General features: G+C 49.6%; 1 protein-coding gene across 7 annotated transcripts in view; it reads right to left on the bottom strand.

Moving 5' to 3' along the window:
* UNC13B (unc-13 homolog B) overlaps positions 1-19,740 on the bottom strand; it is a 341,091-nt gene that overhangs the window by 228,503 nt on the left and 92,848 nt on the right. For all 7 annotated transcript variants that reach the window (XM_075932833.1, XM_075932834.1, XM_075932838.1 and 4 more), the window contains 2 exons: positions 17,200-17,273; positions 14,781-14,838 (listed from right to left, as the gene is read on the bottom strand). In XM_075932833.1, the coding sequence (XP_075788948.1) occupies positions 14,781-14,838; positions 17,200-17,273 (132 nt within the window). The remainder of the gene's footprint in view (positions 1-14,780; positions 14,839-17,199; positions 17,274-19,740) is intronic.

Raw genomic sequence — 19,740 nt, 5'->3', positions numbered from 1 at the left:
GAACAAAATCTCAAACCCTTTCAAGTCCTTTTTATACTTCATAAAACAACAAATACTGGAGCTGCAAAAAGAGCAACCAGCTCTGGTTTTGAAAAAATCTCTCTGGCAGGTCACCTTCGAAGTAAGGCTTGTTTTTACATTTTATTTCAGAGGTTGGAAACTTCCTAACCAACACCATGGCGGGCAGAGAAACAGAAGCAGGTAAAAGATGTAAAGATGTCAGAAAAAATCCAAACCGCACACAAGATTATGGTTAATTGATATCCACATTAAACTAAATAAACCAGCTACCGTGTCTGCTTGACTTAAACACCAACTTCGTGCATCTCCATTACCACATGATTGTGGAGTCATAAGCCTCGGTACTTTCACAAATCCAGTTTCATATAAACCTCCAATTAAGGACTAACAAATGCTGAGCGCCTGGTCCCTTGAAAGCACTCTTCTAACACGTTTTATCAAATACATCGAACTTCCCACAGTTAGTGGAGCACAACATATGCTTGTGCCATCTCTCAATTATGAAACTGCACAAGGGAGAACTTTCCCTACATCTTCATACTGCCAAGCGGGTATCCGAGTGCAAAATCAGCAGACGCAGAAGAATGTAGCAGAATATGACAGTCTAATGCAGTCTAATGTGGAGTGCTGCGCGTCATTTCATTTCCTTACTATTTACACATCCGTTGAAGTGGCCGGATGCCTTCTTTCCAGGCTGCTGCAATGCTACCATTTACTGCTGTCCACTTTGGGCCCTCAAGCTGCTAAATCCCTCAGTCTCTCTCTCAATGCTCCGTGCTGAGCGACTGAAGACAACTGCTCATCCAATTGAACAAGCCAAGTTTGGGCATAGAATTTACAATGTACTTAGGGGTGCTCAGCTCTCCCCTTTGCAGGCTCTGTTCAGTTATCCCCCCGCCTTCATAAAAGGGGAGCAGATGTGGAGGATACAGAGCATGTTCATTCCTGGCCAAGGGACAAAGCAAGATTCTGCTCCCAAAACGTTACTGCTTCCTGAAACAGCTGCCATGAAAAGTTTGCAGTCAGCAGCACTCAGAATGCAGCCGTGTGTCTGAAGGGAAAAGTGGGTTTAAATACCTTTCGATTCAGAGCTTTTCTACACCAAGTCACTGCACAGCAAACCAGGCTGTCAATCTACAGCACACTAGGTTTGCCAGGCAGTAACATCCCGCATGGGTGTTGTTACAGTGCACCACACTTGGAGATGATGCCGTGGCAGTGTCTATACGAGACATCCCGGTGCAGCAAGCGGGGCAGGTGTGAGGGGAAAACACTCTGTAGATGCACAATCACTTGCCATGGAGACAAAAATAGCATCCCTCTTTCTCTCCCCGCACCCCCAGCAGGTAAGGAGGACTGGGCTCTCCAGAAAGAACCACCGGTCAGATTTGTGTGTGTTTATTACATTGTTTTCACTCCAAGTATCTGCTCCTTTCTCCCCTCAATTCATCTTTTCACAATGGGTTTGGGTTTTTTAATTTAATTTTCATTTACAATTTGAACTTGGGTTCAGCAGACTAGGGTTAGGGCCCTCCTAACTGCACCCAGTAGGCCTGTGATATGGCGTTGATTCCCCCTTCCCCGGCAGGCTATCCCAACTTAGACTAAAGGCTGTGGAGTCTAAAACCAGGAAACATCAATGCAAGAGTAGCAGGAACTTGCCTGAAATGATTGTAAATCAGTGCAACTCCCTTAATATCTGTGCACAAACAGGAATTAACAGAAAAGCACTGGCTAATTTTCTCCATGACAACAGGACGCCAGCTGTGTTCACAGCACGGTACTAACATCTGCCAGAGCTGCCATCTGGCTTTTCAATTGCAGGACTACCTGTTCAACTACCAAGTCACTGGGGATTTTATTTGGCTTTCAGATGCAATCAAATAAACCCACTTGTTTGTTTTATCCATTTCTCTCATTACTGAGGGCAATTTTGGAATACAGTAGATCGTTAACTAGTGCAGTCTGCTAGCCTTTATACAGAAAACCTGTGAAGACAAATGTACAATTTTAGAACTGCTACTCAGTGAGATTTGGCAGACTTGTATTTTGGGTTTCTATCTTAGACATCCAGGGCACAATTCCTACTCCAAGAACTATGCTTCTGGCTGCCACATGTTGCTTCAGTGGTAAGCTCATTAGCAGTTTAAATCATATTCAATTTAAGAAAACAGACGACATTCCATTACTGTAGTAAAAACTCAAGACTCATTCTGTTACCTTTATTGCAGATAACCACATTCATACTAATATGTTGGTAAGACGCTAGGGCTGACACGCCATCTGAAAACCCAACTTCCAGCAGAAAGCCTCCAGTTATGACTGACTAGGCAAATTAACAACTCTGTGAAGTAGTCACCAGTTTAATCATTGTGCCGATCCCTGACCAGGTCATGCTTTTTGCTGCCGTGTTATTTACAGAATAGCCTGCAAGAACAAGGTTTCTTTACACACGGATTACTATGGGCATCTACTTTCCATGCCATTTGATTGGTCACGCAGGTCATTGGAGATCAGGGAGCCAACAGCCTCCTTGGGCTATCGAGCAAGGGGATGGATCCAGCTCCACGCTGCTGAAGGGATGGGGCCTCGGAGGGAAGGGGGGAGGGTGGGGCAGCCAGCCCAGAGCACCGCTCAGTGTGGCTGTGACGTAGTGGGGGTACCTTGCTGGGGCTGTGGGCGACCTCTGCTGTCTGTAGCACGACCCAGCAGGGCAGGAGATGAGTCATTATGCAAAGGGGGCTCCAAACCTGTCTGACCAGCTACCCCCCAGGGAGAGAAACAAAGGAAGGTGGAATGACGCCCCTAGCTGTGGGGCAGGGCTGGAAGAGGGTTTTAGTTTCTGTCGGGGGATCATGGAGGAAACAGCATAGGCAACAGGCTGGAATTTAGGGGCCCAGTCTCTCCCATCTCAAGGGGGGCTGAGGCATCCTAGGCCTGCCCTGTAACCAGACTGCATCTGTGCTGGGCTGTATACTGGAGAAGCAATAAACTCCCTCTATTCTACTGGCTGGTGGAGTCTGTTTGTGCCATTTCGGGCGTGCAGGAGACGGGAAAACCCCAACGCATCGTCACAGTGGCACCCTCCACCCCCGAGCCCTCAGAGCAGAATGGAGTGCACAGTGCAGCACTCCAGGGGCAATTTCAAGGGCCCGGGCCATCAGCCACTGCTGTAACAGCAGCACCCAGGAGCCCCGAGCCCCAGAGCAACTCCCCCCTCTGCCCACCCAACTCCCACCTCTGTCCCCAGCAGCAGGCCTGTCTGATTCCGTGTGGATTCTCCCTTCCCCTGACAGTATATCCCAAGTTTTAGACACAGCTGGAATTGTTTTTCGGCTTGCAAGTCATCCATGGATTTGAACCATCCTCATCTGTTGTGCAGACAACAAGCTTTTCAAAATGGCTAAAATGTTTCCAGTCTGGATACTCATTAATATGCATAGATATGAATGTTCTTGCTACTTTGGCTTTGCACAGACACCTTCCTGAAACGCTCACTCATCTAAATATTCACTAGTAACTGAAGGAGTCATGTGGATCTGGCAATTTCAGTCACAAAAAAAGTTGAATAGTTTAACTGAATTTGTCCAAATCTAGCCATGGTCCGTCAGCTGAACGGTTTGAGAACCGAATGTCTCACAAGAGTCACCTGTTCGCTTACTTTCATTTACCAAGCAAGTCACTTACCTCTGCGATGGACCAGAAAAATCAAGATTCCCCCAGGTTATGGATGCCAAAGACATTGATTCCACATCATTCTGAGATTCCTGTACTTACACGTTGCTTTGTTAGCTAGAGTTGGCCAAAAATATTCTGGTAAGCGAACTGTCCCTCTGAAAATGCCAATTCAAGAGTGAAAGGTTCCATGGAAAATTCTCCGTTTGCTGAAACTTCCAATGGCAAGCAGGCGGGCCAGGATTCTCCATTTCGGTGCAGTCTGCCTGGCAGAGTCCTCAGGTCAGCAGCCTGGGATCCCAAGTTGCTCCTTGGACTCAGCAACATGCAAGTATTCCAGTGCAGGATTGTTGTTGTGATTTCAACACAACAACATGTTGCCACATTTACATTTTTGTCCCTTCTTGGGATTAAAGATTCCTCCCAAAACTTAAGTTTTTCACAAGACCCAAGTTCCGCTTTCCAGGCTGCTCGATTTGAATCCCTTGGCAGGTTCAGAAGCACAGCTATGACCGCGTGATCCGGGGCTCTTCAAAAACCTTCACGTAACTTTTGCAAACTTCGAGGCCCTGCATGCAAGCTCGATGGGTTTGTAAAAACCATACGTTAAACAGAATACGTTAAGAGTGTCAGCAGTCATGTGACCGGTCTGGCCTCCCTTGCGATCAGTAGCCAGTGAGACGCCAGCAAATCCCGCCATGGTTGTTTGTGTTTAATGTTTTCATGAGGTCTAGCTTGCTGAGCTGCACTCTTAAAGCCACTGTAGAGTGGTCAGTAAATCCGTGACACACACAGACTTGTACAAGCACACACTTGGGCAGCTAACCTCCTAGTGAGCGCTCTGCCTTTACACAGATGCTCAGGGCCAGGGCCGGAGCTCTGCGTACGCTGTACAATTGCTCATCACATCACAGATACCTAGCCCTCTGCATTATTTCTGGTGGCTCTCAGGAAACGACGCTACATTCTTATATCTCTAGTCTATATAGCTCACAGACAGTCATAACGTGCATCACAAATACCTCCACCACCCAACAAGCCTTTTTATCAAGGTTACTTATTTAAGTCATCTCAGGATTTGTTCTCTTATTGTCATTTTGTCTTTTACCCCCTCACTTCCTCCTACTGATTAATAAAAACGTATACGTGTCTTGCCTTACGGTAGATAAAACCCTTTTGGACAGGAGGTATCTTCCCAGGTTTTCATACCGTGCTTACTGGGGTCAGCCAAGTCAATAAGGCCTCCTCCTGCAGTTTTACAATCACAAGGTGTTCTTCAACCACAGGGGGGGCCTATGCAAGCAAGGGAGCACCAAGATTTTGAAAGAGCTCTGAGCTTCCCAGAACGCTCCTAGAGCCAGCCTTTCTGCAGCAAGGATGCCATCTTCCAGCCACGTAGCACATTGCATTACTTCCCAGCGTACAATCAACTTTCATAATCTCTCTACTACCAAAATCAGCAGCCAGTTGTGGCCTCCATGTAATAGTGTTTGATATGGTTTGGATAAGGCTTATTTTCTATCTCCAAAGACGACTGAAACATGAGGATACTTGCCAGTCACTGTGTCACTTCTGCATATGGCTTGCAGTGTGGTGGTTGCCAGATGGTACCAAGATGAGGGGCACAAGGTGGATACGGTCATACCATTTCCCAGACCAAGTTCTCCTCTTGCACAAGACAAGAGTTTTGAGCTACACAGGCTCCTCTTCAACTCTACAGAGCTCTCAGAGCTCTCCAACTGGTGTCTCACACCAACCACAGTTGGTCAAGGAAAAGGGATTAATTGTCTCAGGCACCTCGTCCCTCTCAGTGGTGCCAGTGCACAGCTGTGGGACTGGCACTTAGCTGTGGAATCTCTTCCAGAGCAGCATCCATTAGGGCCATTTGCCCCTCTCCCCTGTCTGGGAGCAGAGCAGGGGAAGGGAGAGGACCCCAAGCGCCCCACAAGTTGAGGAGCTCCTGACCGGAGAGTCTACAGAACTGGGGAAGGCGGGACTATGCCGAGGCAACACTGTCAAAGGACACTTACTGGCTGTGGAACCTCTTTCTTGGCATGGCCTCTGTGTATTTCCACTTGAGAGGGACTGGTGAGCAGGTGAGCGGCAAAGCCACCAGGCCAGGTATCAGCTCTCAGCTGCACATCAGGAGTGTAACCAGAATTTTCTTCTCCCAAAGGAGACTGCTCAGAGGGTGACCTTTTTTCTTCAGGCGCATACAGAGCCTACAGTATCAGATTTGCAAACTGTATGTCGAAGAGCATAGGGCCATGCCACAGATACTGTCTTCTGATTAACCGATATGCAGCTCCCCAGGGGATCTAACATCTGCCAGCCCATACCAAGGGTATAAAGACCAATGGGGAAATGCAAAGCAGATAGTAACCTGGCCTTGAGAATGGAGGAGGTGAGTTCACTAACCCAATCCCGTTTCGGCTACAGTTTCTAAGGATTAGCCATTTGGCCTGTATCACGCTGCAGAATTGGCTGTAAGGAACACTGCTGACACATACGCCTGGTACAGATTATAGTCTGGCCCAGACCTGATGCCAGGACCGACAAAGGGGATTTAAAAGGGCCTGGGGGCCCCGGCAGTGCAGCAGGGCTCAAGGCAGGCACCCCCCTTGCTCTGCGCCGCTCCCAGAAGTGCAGCCACAGATTGACCCTTCTGTGTCAGGATCCAGCTCCAGCCAGCCGGCCAGCCTTCGTGTTCTGGGGTCCAAGCTAGCGGCCCCTTCAGACTGACCTGCGCTGCTGCCTTTTATATCCTGGCTCCAGCTGGAGCATACCCAGCAGAGGCGTGGTCTCCTCAGCCAAGAGAGAAGGGTTAACCCCTGTTGTACCAGCACGGCGCTGATGCGTTCCATCACAGACAGCGCTGCAACATCCATGGTGGCCTTACACATACCCATCAACTTAGTTTGGAAGTGAAGGAGCATCCCCTTCAGCATGGCAAAGCAGGTCTCACATACCCCATGCCAGACAGGTACCATTTCTTCTTTGTTCTTTAAATAAAGAAACTTGACTTAACCAACCACCACCCTACCCAAAGGCCCCTGGAAAGAACAAGGACAAGGAAGAATTAACAAGACCGGCATCAAGGACCCAGTGAGATCTCCGAAAGCGAGCCTGGTGTGAGGAGATGCCGAGGGAGGAGTGAGTGGCCCCAGTGGCGCTAGCTCTCCAGGACATACCACAGCTCAAGGTGGGGCAACACCCGTCCCACAACGCACTACCGGCAATGTTTATTAGCATTTCAGTCCTCTTAAAAGGGACTTAAACATGGGCTCCTAAGTCCCATGGGAAGTCAATAGGACTAAGCTTCTGCACACTTTTAAAGGTGAAATGAAGCTCCTGAGAACACTGCCGAATCGGAAGATAAACAGAGCTCTGGGTTTCGTTGCTTGCAGAATGCTCTTGCTTTTTCTGAAATGTTTTTTAAAAGATCAACACCGTCAAATGGGTGAGAGCTGGAACTGAGCCTTGGAGAATGTGTCTGCATTTTCATTCTCCAGTCATCAAAAGAAAATCAGTACCAACTATTTTGCCAGCTTTCTCTCTGAGCGCTCTGTCATATTTATCCATGTTCCTGCCACCTAGAGCTACACAGGATGCCTCCTACTAGCAGCAGCACCCAAAAAGCCATGACCATCAGGCAAACAAACAGCTGGAAAGTGTGTGCACTGGTGATTTGCAGCTGAAGGAGAGTAGGGAGCAGATAGTATGTGGAAGAAAGGAAGGGGGTGTTCCAAAGGGGGAGTGAGCCCTTCTTGTCTCTCTCTCCTGGTCTTCTCTACCTGCTCCTCCCATCTCATCTTCTGGGACAAGCTGGTTGGTTTCCTCTTGCAGTAGTAATGTTAATCAGAGAACCTGATATCATTCCTCGTCACCCCAGCCAAGCAACCTCCCACTCTACCCATCTCCAAGGGAAGCCCACAGCAGAAGACAGGATCGGGGTGGATGGGGGCTAGGCCCTAGGTAAACTCAGACAAGGCAGAGAACCAGTCACCCAGAAGCGATGAGGTTTCATCGGGTGGAACTGCAAAGAGGGGACTGAAGTCCAAACATGGAAGGAGAATGCACAAAAAAGGAAAGAACAAGACTTCTCCGAATAACAGTCAGTCCGGCCTCTGATTGCTGACGATTAAGGAACGAATTTACCAAGGAATCTGAAAACAATTAGCTTGAGCCTTGGTGAGGAACGTCTGTTTTAGGTTGGTTAACTCCCTGGTTCCAGACAGCATTTGCAGTTGCTGACTTGCCAGCAGAGAAACTAAAGGTTTTGCAAGAACACAACCATCTCATTCTGTACCAGTGCGCGCTGTGACTGACTTGCAGTGGACAGCAAGCAAACAGGGGCAGAATGACTCAGCAGGGAAATATAATGCAATCTGACATTGCTGGAAGCCACTTGGGGCACGTATAAAGAACAAATCCTTGCGTTCTAAAATGCTAAATGAGTGTGGCATCCAGGGATTCAGCCAACTGAGTAATCCCATGGAGATGCCGTGCAAGCCAGCGGACTGACAACTGCGTTCTCCATCCCACAACAGCTGTGTGAACATACTGATTTGCACTCTCCATTTTAACCCCAGATTACAGGCAAGGGACATTGTGAGGGGGCTGCAATTATTTCCATAAACAACCATCAGGAAGGTCAGCGTTCAAGTGACATGAAAGCAAATCCAGAGCTGTTAAGGCCTGAGGGGGCACATTTTAAGCACCAGAAAGACGTAGCACTTCACTACAGTTATGCCAAAAAGACCCAAAAAAGGTCAAACACCCGGTGAAGAGTCAAATCTGAGTCCAATAGGCCCAAATGGTAACAGCACGCTCGCTGCCTGGGAGGAGACCAGCGCAGCGTTACGGCGGGGGGGGGGGGGGGAGAGAGGGGAAGGGGAGTGGTTAAATGCGCAGCGCATGGGGCAGGGGGGCGAGCAAACAAGTACCCCTGTGAGGAGAAAGGAGTCTTGCTGGCTCTGCTGAGGCTCAAAGGGAGAGGAGAAAGACGGGTCGAGGGCCTGGAGAGGGAAGAGGTTTACGTGAGGAGAGGAGAAATCGAGGACTAGGCATCCAAGAGGGACTTGGGTAGGGAGCCCGGTGCCTCTGTGCCAAGGCATCCGTAGGAGAGGCACAAAGGCTGCTGGAGGGGAACTTTATCCTTCTCTGTAGCACTGGCCTGGCCCCACAGCGCAGTTGAGACCGTATCAGCAGGTGCTTACTCGGGCCACGCACGTAACGTCTGGCGGAGCTAGAGCACCCTTTGGAAAGGCATTCCATCGGGATTCCAAGAGCCTCCCATACAACTGCTGCCAGGGCTCCACGGCCTGCGGCAAGACCAACCTTTGGAAAGCCAGGAACAATGGCATGTACATTGCACTGCACCCCCTTCTCCCCCGCCCCAAGCAGGGCCCCATCTGCCAACACACCACCTCCCTCCATCAATCTTCGGCATGTCCCCTCTCTCAACGCTACTGCCACTGAGAGGAAGACCTGGGAGAAGACCAGGGCTGAGAGAGGCCCCCACATATCACCCCTCATGCACCCAAAGAGGTTCCCAACCAGGAGAGAGGAATGCAGCTGATCCAGTCCCTTGGAGCAAACCACCATGCTGGCCAAGCAGAGCAGCCACCGAGCAGCCACCCAGCCCAGAGCTAAACAGTACGAGGTAGGGGCCAAGTAACCCCCCAGCGACCCCACTGACTCATTTCAACCAACAGAATCCCAACATGCAAATTAACTGAAGCCAGCATCGTGATTGGTTGAGTTAACTCCGAAAGCACCGTTTGGAAGTGACAAATTACCACTTGCCCAGTCCAGCATTCTAATGAGCTGTAATAACGGTTAATTTCTCCAAATGCAGCATAGGCATGAAAGTTCAGTGAGCTTTGCCCAGATGATTCATAGATTGTAAAGCCAGAAGGGATCACTGCGGTAATCTAGCCTAACCTTCCGCACAGCACAGGACCGATATTAATACTTGTTTGAACTGGAACAGCTTTTTAGAAAAGCGCTCAACCTGGCTGTAGGCCAAGCTCTTATCTGCGAGGGATCAGGAGGAGACCTTCCCGGAGGCAGATCTGCCTTCTCTGGGGTTCTGGCACCTTCCTCCACGGCAATTCCATCAGACCCAAGAGCCAGCTAATCAGATAACCCCTGGGGGAGCTTGAAGGCTCTTATTGCACTGAGCTCATTTAAGCTAAGAGTCTGCCGTGTGCGGATTCCTTGGGCTCTTTGTCAATGGACTTGAACCCAATAATTGGCAGGTGCATTTGTAACGTCTAGGAGCATTCTTTCCACACCCAACATGCTATCCATGTAGGTTGGTGTAAACCCGTTTGCTGAGGTCCTGGGTCCCTGACCTGTGCTCAGGCCTGTAAGTACAGGTCCACTGGCTCCTTTCACACCACAGACCCCGAGAGCAGGGCAGGCAACAATACACACACAGCCCCGAAGGTAATACGGCCCAGGCCCGGTTCAGGGCAGGCAGCGCTACGAACGCAGCCCCGAAGGTAATACGGCCCAGGCCCGGTTCAGGGCAGGCAGCGCTACACACGCAGCCCCGAAGGTAATACGGCCCAGGCCCTGGTTCAGGGCAGGCAGCGCTACGAACGCAGCCCCGAAGGTAATACGGCCCAGGCCCGGTTCAGGGCAGGCAGCGCTACACACGCAGCCCCGAAGGTAATACGGCCCAGGCCCGGTTCAGGGCAGGCAGCGCTACACACGCAGCCCCGAAGGTAATACGGCCCAGGCCCCGGTTCAGGGCAGGCAGCGCTACACACGCAGCCCCGAAGGTAATACGGCCCAGGCCCCGGTTCAGGGCAGGCAGCGCTACACACGCAGCCCCGAAGGTAATACGGCCCAGGCCCCGGTTCAGGGCAGGCAGCGCTACACACGCAGCCCCGAAGGTAATACGGCCCAGGCCCGGTTCAGGGCAGGCAGCGCTACACACGCAGCCCCGAAGGTAATACGGCCCAGGCCCGGTTCAGGGCAGGCAGCGCTACACACGCAGCCCCGAAGGTAATACGGCCCAGGCCCGGTTCAGGGCAGGCAGCGCTACACACGCAGCCCCGAAGGTAATACGGCCCAGGCCCGGTTCAGGGCAGGCAGCGCTACACACGCAGCCCCGAAGGTAATACGGCCCAGGCCCCGGTTCAGGGCAGGCAGCGCTACACACGCAGCCCCGAAGGTAATACGGCCCAGGCCCCGGTTCAGGGCAGGCAGCGCTACGAACGCAGCCCCGAAGGTAATACGGCCCAGGCCCGGTTCAGGGCAGGCAGCGCTACGAACGCAGCCCCGAAGGTAATACGGCCCAGGCCCGGTTCAGGGCAGGCAGCGCTACGAACGCAGCCCCGAAGGTAATACGGCCCAGGCCCTGGTTCAGGGCAGGCAGCGCTACACACGCAGCCCCGAAGGTAATACGGCCCAGGCCCTGGTTCAGGGCAGGCAGCGCTACACACGCAGCCCCGAAGGTAATACGGCCCAGGCCCGGTTCAGGGCAGGCAGCGCTACACACGCAGCCCCGAAGGTAATACGGCCCAGGCCCGGTTCAGGGCAGGCAGCGCTACACACGCAGCCCCGAAGGTAATACGGCCCAGGCCCCGGTTCAGGGCAGGCAGCACTACACACGCAGCCCCGAAGGTAATACGGCCCAGGCCCGGTTCAGGGCAGGCAGCGCTACGAACGCAGCCCCGAAGGTAATACGGCCCAGGCCCGGTTCAGGGTAGGCAGCGCTACACACGCAGCCCCGAAGGTAATACGGCCCAGGCCCCGGTTCAGGGCAGGCAACGCTACACACGCAGCCCCGAAGGTAATACGGCCCAGGCCCGGTTCAGGGCAGGCAGCGCTACACACGCAGCCCCGAAGGTAATACGGCCCAGGCCCCGGTTCAGGGCAGGCAGCGCTACACACGCAGCCCCGAAGGTAATACGGCCCAGGCCCGGTTCAGGGCAGGCAGCGCTACACACGCAGCCCCGAAGGTAATACGGCCCAGGCCCGGTTCAGGGCAGGCAGCGTTACACACGCAGCCCCGAAGGTAATACGGCCCAGGCCCGGTTCAGGGCAGGCAGCGCTACACACGCAGCCCCGAAGGTAATACGGCCCAGGCCCGGTTCAGGGCAGGCAGCGCTACGAACGCAGCCCCGAAGGTAATACGGCCCAGGCCCGGTTCAGGGCAGGCAGCGCTACACACGCAGCCCCGAAGGTAATACGGCCCAGGCCCTGGTACAGGGCACGTCAGCCAAACAAATGAAGTTCCCCAGGCACGAGCAGGGAGGGGGAGGACTGCCACCCAGTATGTGGGGTGGCAGGGGGGATGCAGGCCCTCCCTACTCTACTGCATCCCGGCCCAGGGCCTTAGCAGCCCTGGCTGCCACGTGGGTCAGCGGGGATCCGGCCCCAACACGGTGACACCCTCTGAAGTGTTACAAGGTCAGCCTGACAGTTGTCAGCTTCCCCTGGGCCACTGCCTAACTCCCCCTTGGCATCTACCTGGCTCCACGCCGGCTGCTGCTTTAATACTGACAGTACTTGTTTCATTTTTAAAGCCGAAGTTGGAATTCTTTTAGACCCCACTGCTAGGATGCTCATACACTCTCCTATAGGACTTTCCACTGGAACTGACCCGGAAAACTTGAATGTTTGAACTGATAAAATGTTCAAATTCTCTGAAGATATTACAGACAAAATTACCACCACGCAGATGATTAACTCCCCTGTCTAGAAAAGGTAAATAGTAATTAACCTTTCATGTTAATGGCTTTGTAGCGATCCCATAATCAGCCTATTGGATAACAACCTGACAGCGTAATACCCAAGTCTTACAGGATTTTAAAAGAGGATAGCAGACTTGTGAGAGTTACAGAGCCTGGATAACGTAGGGACTGTGAGAACGATCACAGCGGGACCAAGAGACCTGTCAGCTGTGTGGGTTGGGTGCCATCTCTGTACCACTGAGTACGGATTAGTACTTCCAGGTGCATGTCCATTAAGATAACACTTGATGACCATGCCAGGTCAGACCAATGGCCTGTGTAGCCCAACAGCGTCCCATGCCAGATGCCTGCATGCTGCCAGATCAACACAAAAGGGCAATTATCGAGTGCCTCATCCCATCATCCAGTGCCAGCTTCTGGCAGCCAGAGATATACAGACACCCAGCGCACGGGGCTGTCCACCTACCTTGGCTACTAGCCACTGATGGGCCCATCACTGTGATATGTTTTACGGACCTACAGAGAAAGCCAGCAGAGAAGCATGTGTGACCCTAGAGGCTACAGAGCTGGTGGAACTTACATTGAGCTACCCGCTAGCTGCTCTACGCTGGAATTGTGGCTCATTCAGAGGGCGAGACGGGGAAGTCCTTTGTGAGCTGTCGGTTTGTGAATACTTGCCTGACTCAGCTGGGCTTGTGGAGAGAAGGTGGTGCCCTATAAGGAGATCCAGGAAATGGACAGTCTATGTGCTGATCCCAACTCCTGCATCGCTGATCACAGGCTACAGCAGGGTGGGCAATCATTTTTAAAAGGGGCCCACTTCAGAAATTTCTCAAGTGCCCTCTGGAAGAAAGGGTAGGGCCAGGAAACATCTCATCCCCCCCCCCCCCCGTCCTCCCACCCCGCACAGACCCTGATTGACTTGGAGGGAAGCACGTGAAGTTGCCCCCAGAGAGAATCGACAGCTGTTTTCCAACAGCTAGTGGTTCCCTCTAAGCACTGCAACAGGAGAAGACTCCCACACCCCCAGGGCAATCAGGGCGTGGGGGAGTGTGCAAAGTCTCTCGCCCCCTGCCCTGCCAGAGGTGTGCAGCAGTTAGGGAGCAGGTCCCTCTGAGGCCCGCACTCCCCCGTCTCTAGGTCTCGATTGACCTGGGGGCAGGGGAGCGGCAGGGCGGCCGTGGGCTGGAGGCTCCTTTGCCCACCCCTAGGCTGCAGACTACTTGGATGTACTACGAGGTGCCATTTCTCAAGCTCTGTAGAGTCCCCGTGTGTGTTCAAGTCTAGAAAATGCTACGTTCAAACCTTGCATTTGAAAGTTTGTAACAGGAACAAAAGGTGCAAGTCTGCACAAGGGATGCGAGTAGTTTACCAGGTCTATTATCAGGACTTCACATACAATGGTCCTGAACATTAACTCTGTGCAGTGCTTTCTGAACAGCCCTGAAAAGACCCAACCCAAAGCGTTACGCTGAGGTGCAGAAGGAGTCCGAGTGAGCAGTTAGAGAACATTGTCTGAGCATTTTCTTCCCTGTCCCTGTCATGCTTCCAAAAGCAGTCAAGCCGTTAAAGGATGGATAAGTTTCGCTTCCACTTTCCAATAGCATATCGCATATCCCCTCCCTGCTGTGAGCTAAAAGTAGCTGTAATTTTGCAAACTATCAATATGCAACATAGGCTAAAGTCTTTCCCCATCCACGTTTTCCCAAGTACAATAAAGGAAGCAGATTCAAAAAGTGAATTAAAGCAGAAACAACTAATATAATGAATACTTCTCATCTCATTGTATTAAAGAACACACTGAGAATACACACAATCTTAAGAATAATACACAAAACTTGGCGACATTTTAATGGGTGCATTGACAGGATTTCAGCCTCCAAATATTCTCCTGAAAAATACATAATTTTAAAGTCAGAAAACCACGATATATACTCTTAAAATCCCGTTAATGATCCGACAGTTATACAAACAGAAGAAAAATCGGAGTGAAGACTTAAATCCATTCCCAACTCTCCCATTGTCCACAATTACTACAGAGAAAGAAAATTCTGGATGGTTTCCTAAATTGCATGTGCCTACTACACTGATCAAACAAGGATAGGCTAAGGACTGAGATTCAGACTTCACTATTAATCTTCAGGTTAAGATCATTCATAGGACTCTATGGCAGAACCCTGCATTTCGAGCATTCTACCTGCCCTACAAAAAATGCCTAGTTTGACCTCCAACCTAATGTCACCTTCTGTAAGGCAGGTTGCCATTTCCTAACTGCAGTTCTAACACGAGAATCTTGCCCGGATGTACTAACCAGAGAATGAAAGGACATGTGTTTAAGAGAAAGTATGTCAAGAGAGAAATAGTCATACTTACAACACTGGGAGGCAGCAGTGGGCAGTGGTTTCTTCTGGACTTCTTCCGAAAATGAATACTAAGGGAAGAGAAAAAGAGAGCACAGACAGGTAACAGATTTCAAGTCATCTTATGAAACAGGATTTCCAGAACATAACAAGCTTACGCTCCCAGAGAATACTGGAGGTGGGGGTGGAGTTAAAGGACAAAATATTTTCCTTAATGCTCACATACAGAACATGCTCTTAGGAAAGTAAAAATTCGCACTCTCCCATGCCAAAATATGTTAATGGCTCTACAGGACGAAGTCTTATCTACTTTTAAAGTTCAAGAGAAAAAAATTTAACTTGGGGACCACAAATTAGGCATCTAAATCCATTTAGCCACCTCAAACATACACTTCTGACTTTCCGAGCTGCTGAGCGGTGACATCAGTGGAATTTGGGCATGTGTGGCAGCCTGAGAATAAGGCAGCCTCTATTGTTGACATGTCAATATGAGTTTTAAGTGCCCACGTTTGACAGCTTTGGACACGACGTTGAAGGAGCGTTGGATGTGGGGACTGGGAGAAGCTAGATAACTCGTGCACACGGAGCAGTGCAACATGCAGAACGCTCTTGCAGCGGAGGCAGGCAACAGCCAACAACATGGAAGGATTTTTCAACTTATTTGCCTTTATACTGGACTACACAGATTCCATGTGCCCAGCTTTGGCTAATTCCAGAAAGGCCTGCTACAGTGCTGAGGTGTTCCCCAGAGATGCATTTATATCATTATTCTGATCTCCTCCCTCCACCTGTAAGCACACTGGTCACTCAAAAATAATCCAGTGATCTGTCTGAGGCTAGAGACAGAAAATAGGTAGAATATTTTTTTAATCCTACTGGGCAAAATACCAAGAACACAGACCTCACCAGCAATGTTCCCTCTAATTTTTTCCACCCATGTGCAGAATAAATTTTAAGTGCACCAAGGCATGTGCAGATGTGCACCACCAGTAGCAACACATGCCACTGGATGTGGATGCTCTGCTTATCAGCAGGGAAGCACCTGAATCTCTCCTGGGTGGTCACCCACATACTCCACTTCCATGGAACACTGCTCACGTCAGTGGAAGCTGCACATTTTGAAATCTTGCTTGCTGGGTTAATGACACATACCCTGACCACTGACGGGACTCATTCACAATAAATGAGGAATAACCTCGGGGACGCACTTACACACACACACACACACACACACACACACACACACACACACAAGTTATAGTGAGAAAGCACAGGCTGGATGAGCAGAGAAGGCATCTACATTGGATGAATTATGACGCAATTCTCAAACTTCATCTACCAAGAATCTGACGAACCACTAGAGGGCACCTTTATTCCACCGTGCATCTGGCACCATCGCTTTCAACCTAAAAGGAGGATCGCCTTGCAAAAACATTACTGACGAGTGACCAGTTCACACCACTTGCTTTGTCACTGGTTCAGAGACCAAGAAGCTCTACAGCTGCTTCTGTAAGCACTGCCTGAAGAAGCTACACACAAACCCTTTTTTATCCAGTTAAATACACCTGAGTGAGTGGGTCAGCCAGTTCCAGACTTCAGATCTGCCTGAGCATCCTCAGTCTGCACAATGAATCCACTGACCACAGACTAAATGCGGGGAGGCTAAATTATGGCCACAATATATGGCCCCAGAACTTCCCACACACCCTATTTATATGGCTAACAGGACCTTTTAGAAATACGCTCCTGGTACGTAAAAAGGCGAGCGTTACACTTTTTATTAACACTCGTTAATTCCAACAAAAGTAGGTGTAAAAAGCTCCTTAAAGGCAAAAAATTAAGTCCATCAACTAAATTAATAATACTTTCAATAAGGCAGGACTATGTAGCACTTTAAAGACTAACAAGATGGTTTATTAGATGATGATCTTTCGAGAGCTTATCTAATAAACCATCTTGTTAGTCTTTAAAGTGCTACATAGTCCTGTATTTTGTTTCAGCTACACCAGACTAACACATTTCTATCACTATTCAATAAGGCAGGTATCCTTAGTGTATATTTTGCATAAAGGCCTAAGAAACTGAATCTTTTGTTATTCTTTGTTTGGGATAACAAGCAACACAGCCTGAGGTAGCTCTGCTTTCCTAACTACCTCATCCTGCTGTCTGCTAGAGGCCAAATTTTACACTGGTTTTGAATCTAAGCATGATGCAGAAATCAATTTCCCCTAGTATTCTAGCTGGCATTAACACCGCCCATAACAGAAAGTGGGCAGCACAAAGGAAAACTTGCAAATCAAGAGAAATTGCAGTAATTACCTAAAATTAACTGGCATGGAAATTCTGCATTGTACTACAGTGAACTCTGGGGCATTTTGGATCAGAATCCTATTTTAACGATAGTGCTCATGTTTCAAGTTAAGTTTACTCACCTCACCACCATCTTGGGAAGAGTTTATCTCTTCTAGTTTATTGGTCCAGTATCTGGCTTCGTCTTCAGGGATATCTATAGTAACCACATACAGGAATCAGTCATCCACACTGAACTAGTTATCCAGCAAGTTCTGCTTTTACATTTGTATTGAACAGCCACTCTTAAAACAGCGAGAACATTGCAAGAGGACACTTCTTTAAATAAAGCACATCATGACAGTCTTCATTTTGAAATTCACTCCATGTCCTCTATTAGCAGATGTAAATAGGAATGTAGTTCCAGGTCTCTAGATGAAAACATTCTCGTTGATCACTATCTAAATAAACAGAGAACACACAGAATGCAGAAAAGAAGAACGCAAAATCCGACTTGCTTAAACTAATATCATAAGTATGAGACACTAAAATGTCACGAACCAGCTACACACATGGAAACACAACGAGATGTGGTCAAGGAGCTCTTCTCCAGAGTTCTCTCTGCCTAACCCCAAAAGAACAGCCACTTCGAGAGCACATCTTCATTTACGGCTCATCAGGCTGTACGGACGCTTCTCCAAAGTAGTAAGATGACCCCAGTTTTTCTTTGCAGGCCAAACTGGCTGTTCTGAGGCAATCGATGTTACCTCCATAAATTCTGCTAAAACAACGTGCTTCCACAGCTGTGCAGGGACGGTCTAACTATATGGTAAACTAAAAACACTCCTTCTGAAAGATCTTCTAAACGCTGACCAGTCCAGTCACACAGTTAATATGTGGCTCAAGCCTCATAGAAAAAAGGAATTCCCGCACAGTCAGGGTCTTTTGGTTTGTAACTAAATCCCTACAAATGTAAAATGGTAAGTGCTACGAACATTAGCAATTCTCCTTATTTCTTGGCTTTGGAAGCTACCAGCGAGATGTTTGAAGCTGGCAGTTCAGTACCATCCCTTGTTTCAATAACTATGTCCCCCGTTACTATACCCAGTAGAGAATGGACAGAGCAATTCTGTCGTCGTCAGAGGGGCCAGCTTTCTGAGGCAAAGACGGTCACCTGCCCAGGAGAGATGAACTCCAAGACTGGAGGCTGCTGGCTGGGCACCCAGCTGCAAAGGCAGCAGAGAAGAAAGAGTGTCAATACTGTTTGGCAATACCATGCCACCGTTACAATTCTGCAGCAGCCTGCATGGACCACTGGCTTCAGAGCACCCCTCCAGCACAGCCACTCTCGGCTCTGCCTTCAGAGCTGGGCATGCCATAGCAAGCAGGCGTAAGCAAGGCCTCGGTCATCATGGAATGTGGCCTTCCACTTCGGTGGCGTATGGAGACCACCAAGCCCCATGCTAATAAGAGGCAGGAAAAAACAGGTCGTGAAAATACAGACAGTACTGGAGTTTCTGAAAAACTAATTGGTAAGAACAAGATCACGACAGTCTGTGGTATGAAGAGGCAAGCTCGAGCTGACAGAGGGTGGAGCAGGAATCAGGAGCTATAAGTGCAAGAGAAAGAACCCAGAAAACACTGCAGTTCCTATCTGGCACGTGAATTGACTTCCATTGACTTATAAACAATCCAAGTCCTCAGTGTGTAACTCAAACAACTCCAGCAACACTTACCAACAGCACCCCCTGCAGACATGTGGAAGGCTGGAATTTTTGGAAAGGAAAGGTCACAAATTTAAGCAACAAAATCCTGTTGTATACAAGTCAGCAACAGTGACAACAAGAACACGGGAACCACCCTACGCTGTCTCGCTTTTAACCACCAGCGCAAAGGAGCCCCCCTCTTGCACATGAGATTACGAGTGGGAAAGACGCTGCCACTCGGCTGGGCCGTTGTAGGGAGGCTATAACCAGCGGTAAATGAGAACAAGTGGTAAAAAGGACTGAAAAGCGCCAGTTTTTTCCTTACAGATTGACGAGAGCATCAGTGTTTCAGGGCAGCACACAGACTATGTTCGTACACTTAGTTAAGTTAGTTTAGAGCAGGATTCCCCAACCTATGGGTCGGGACCCAAATATGGGTGGCCATTACATTTCAAAAGGGTCGCCAAGTGTCTCCCCAGGTGGCTCTGCCCCTCCACCCCCCATTTTTTAATTGCCTTGGGTCACCAAGTCTTCCTGATTTGTCAAAATGGGTCCCCATCGGGAAAAGGTTGGGAACTGCTGGTTTAGAGAGAGAAGACGATGATTTCTCCAGGGTCCTGCCAACATACGAGGGGAGAGGAAACGGTTAAGCTCCTTGATGCCTTTATAACAGGGGCACACTAACTGGAACAGCTACGCAGGGATCCAGACCCATGCCACAAAAGCTATATTCGGTACCAAGAGTGGGCTTACTGGCAGACATAGCCTAAGGCCACGTCCACACTACAAGGGAAGATCTGCTCAAGATATGCAATTCCAGCTATGTTAAGCCAAGCTACGGAGCCATCCTTACAGTGGGCAGTCAACTGGAAAAATGCTCCCATTGAATTCTTACTCCTCACGAGGAGTAGGAATACCAGTGCCAATGGGTACTGACATCATTTTTCTATCCAAGTGCAAGAAGATGGACATCGTACC

This window comes from Pelodiscus sinensis, chromosome 6 (assembly GCF_049634645.1).
Source record: "Pelodiscus sinensis isolate JC-2024 chromosome 6, ASM4963464v1, whole genome shotgun sequence".
NCBI classification, from domain to species: Eukaryota; Metazoa; Chordata; order Testudines; family Trionychidae; genus Pelodiscus; species Pelodiscus sinensis.
The sequence above is the reverse complement of the archived record's forward strand: the minus strand, read 5'-3'. Positions and strand labels throughout refer to the sequence as shown.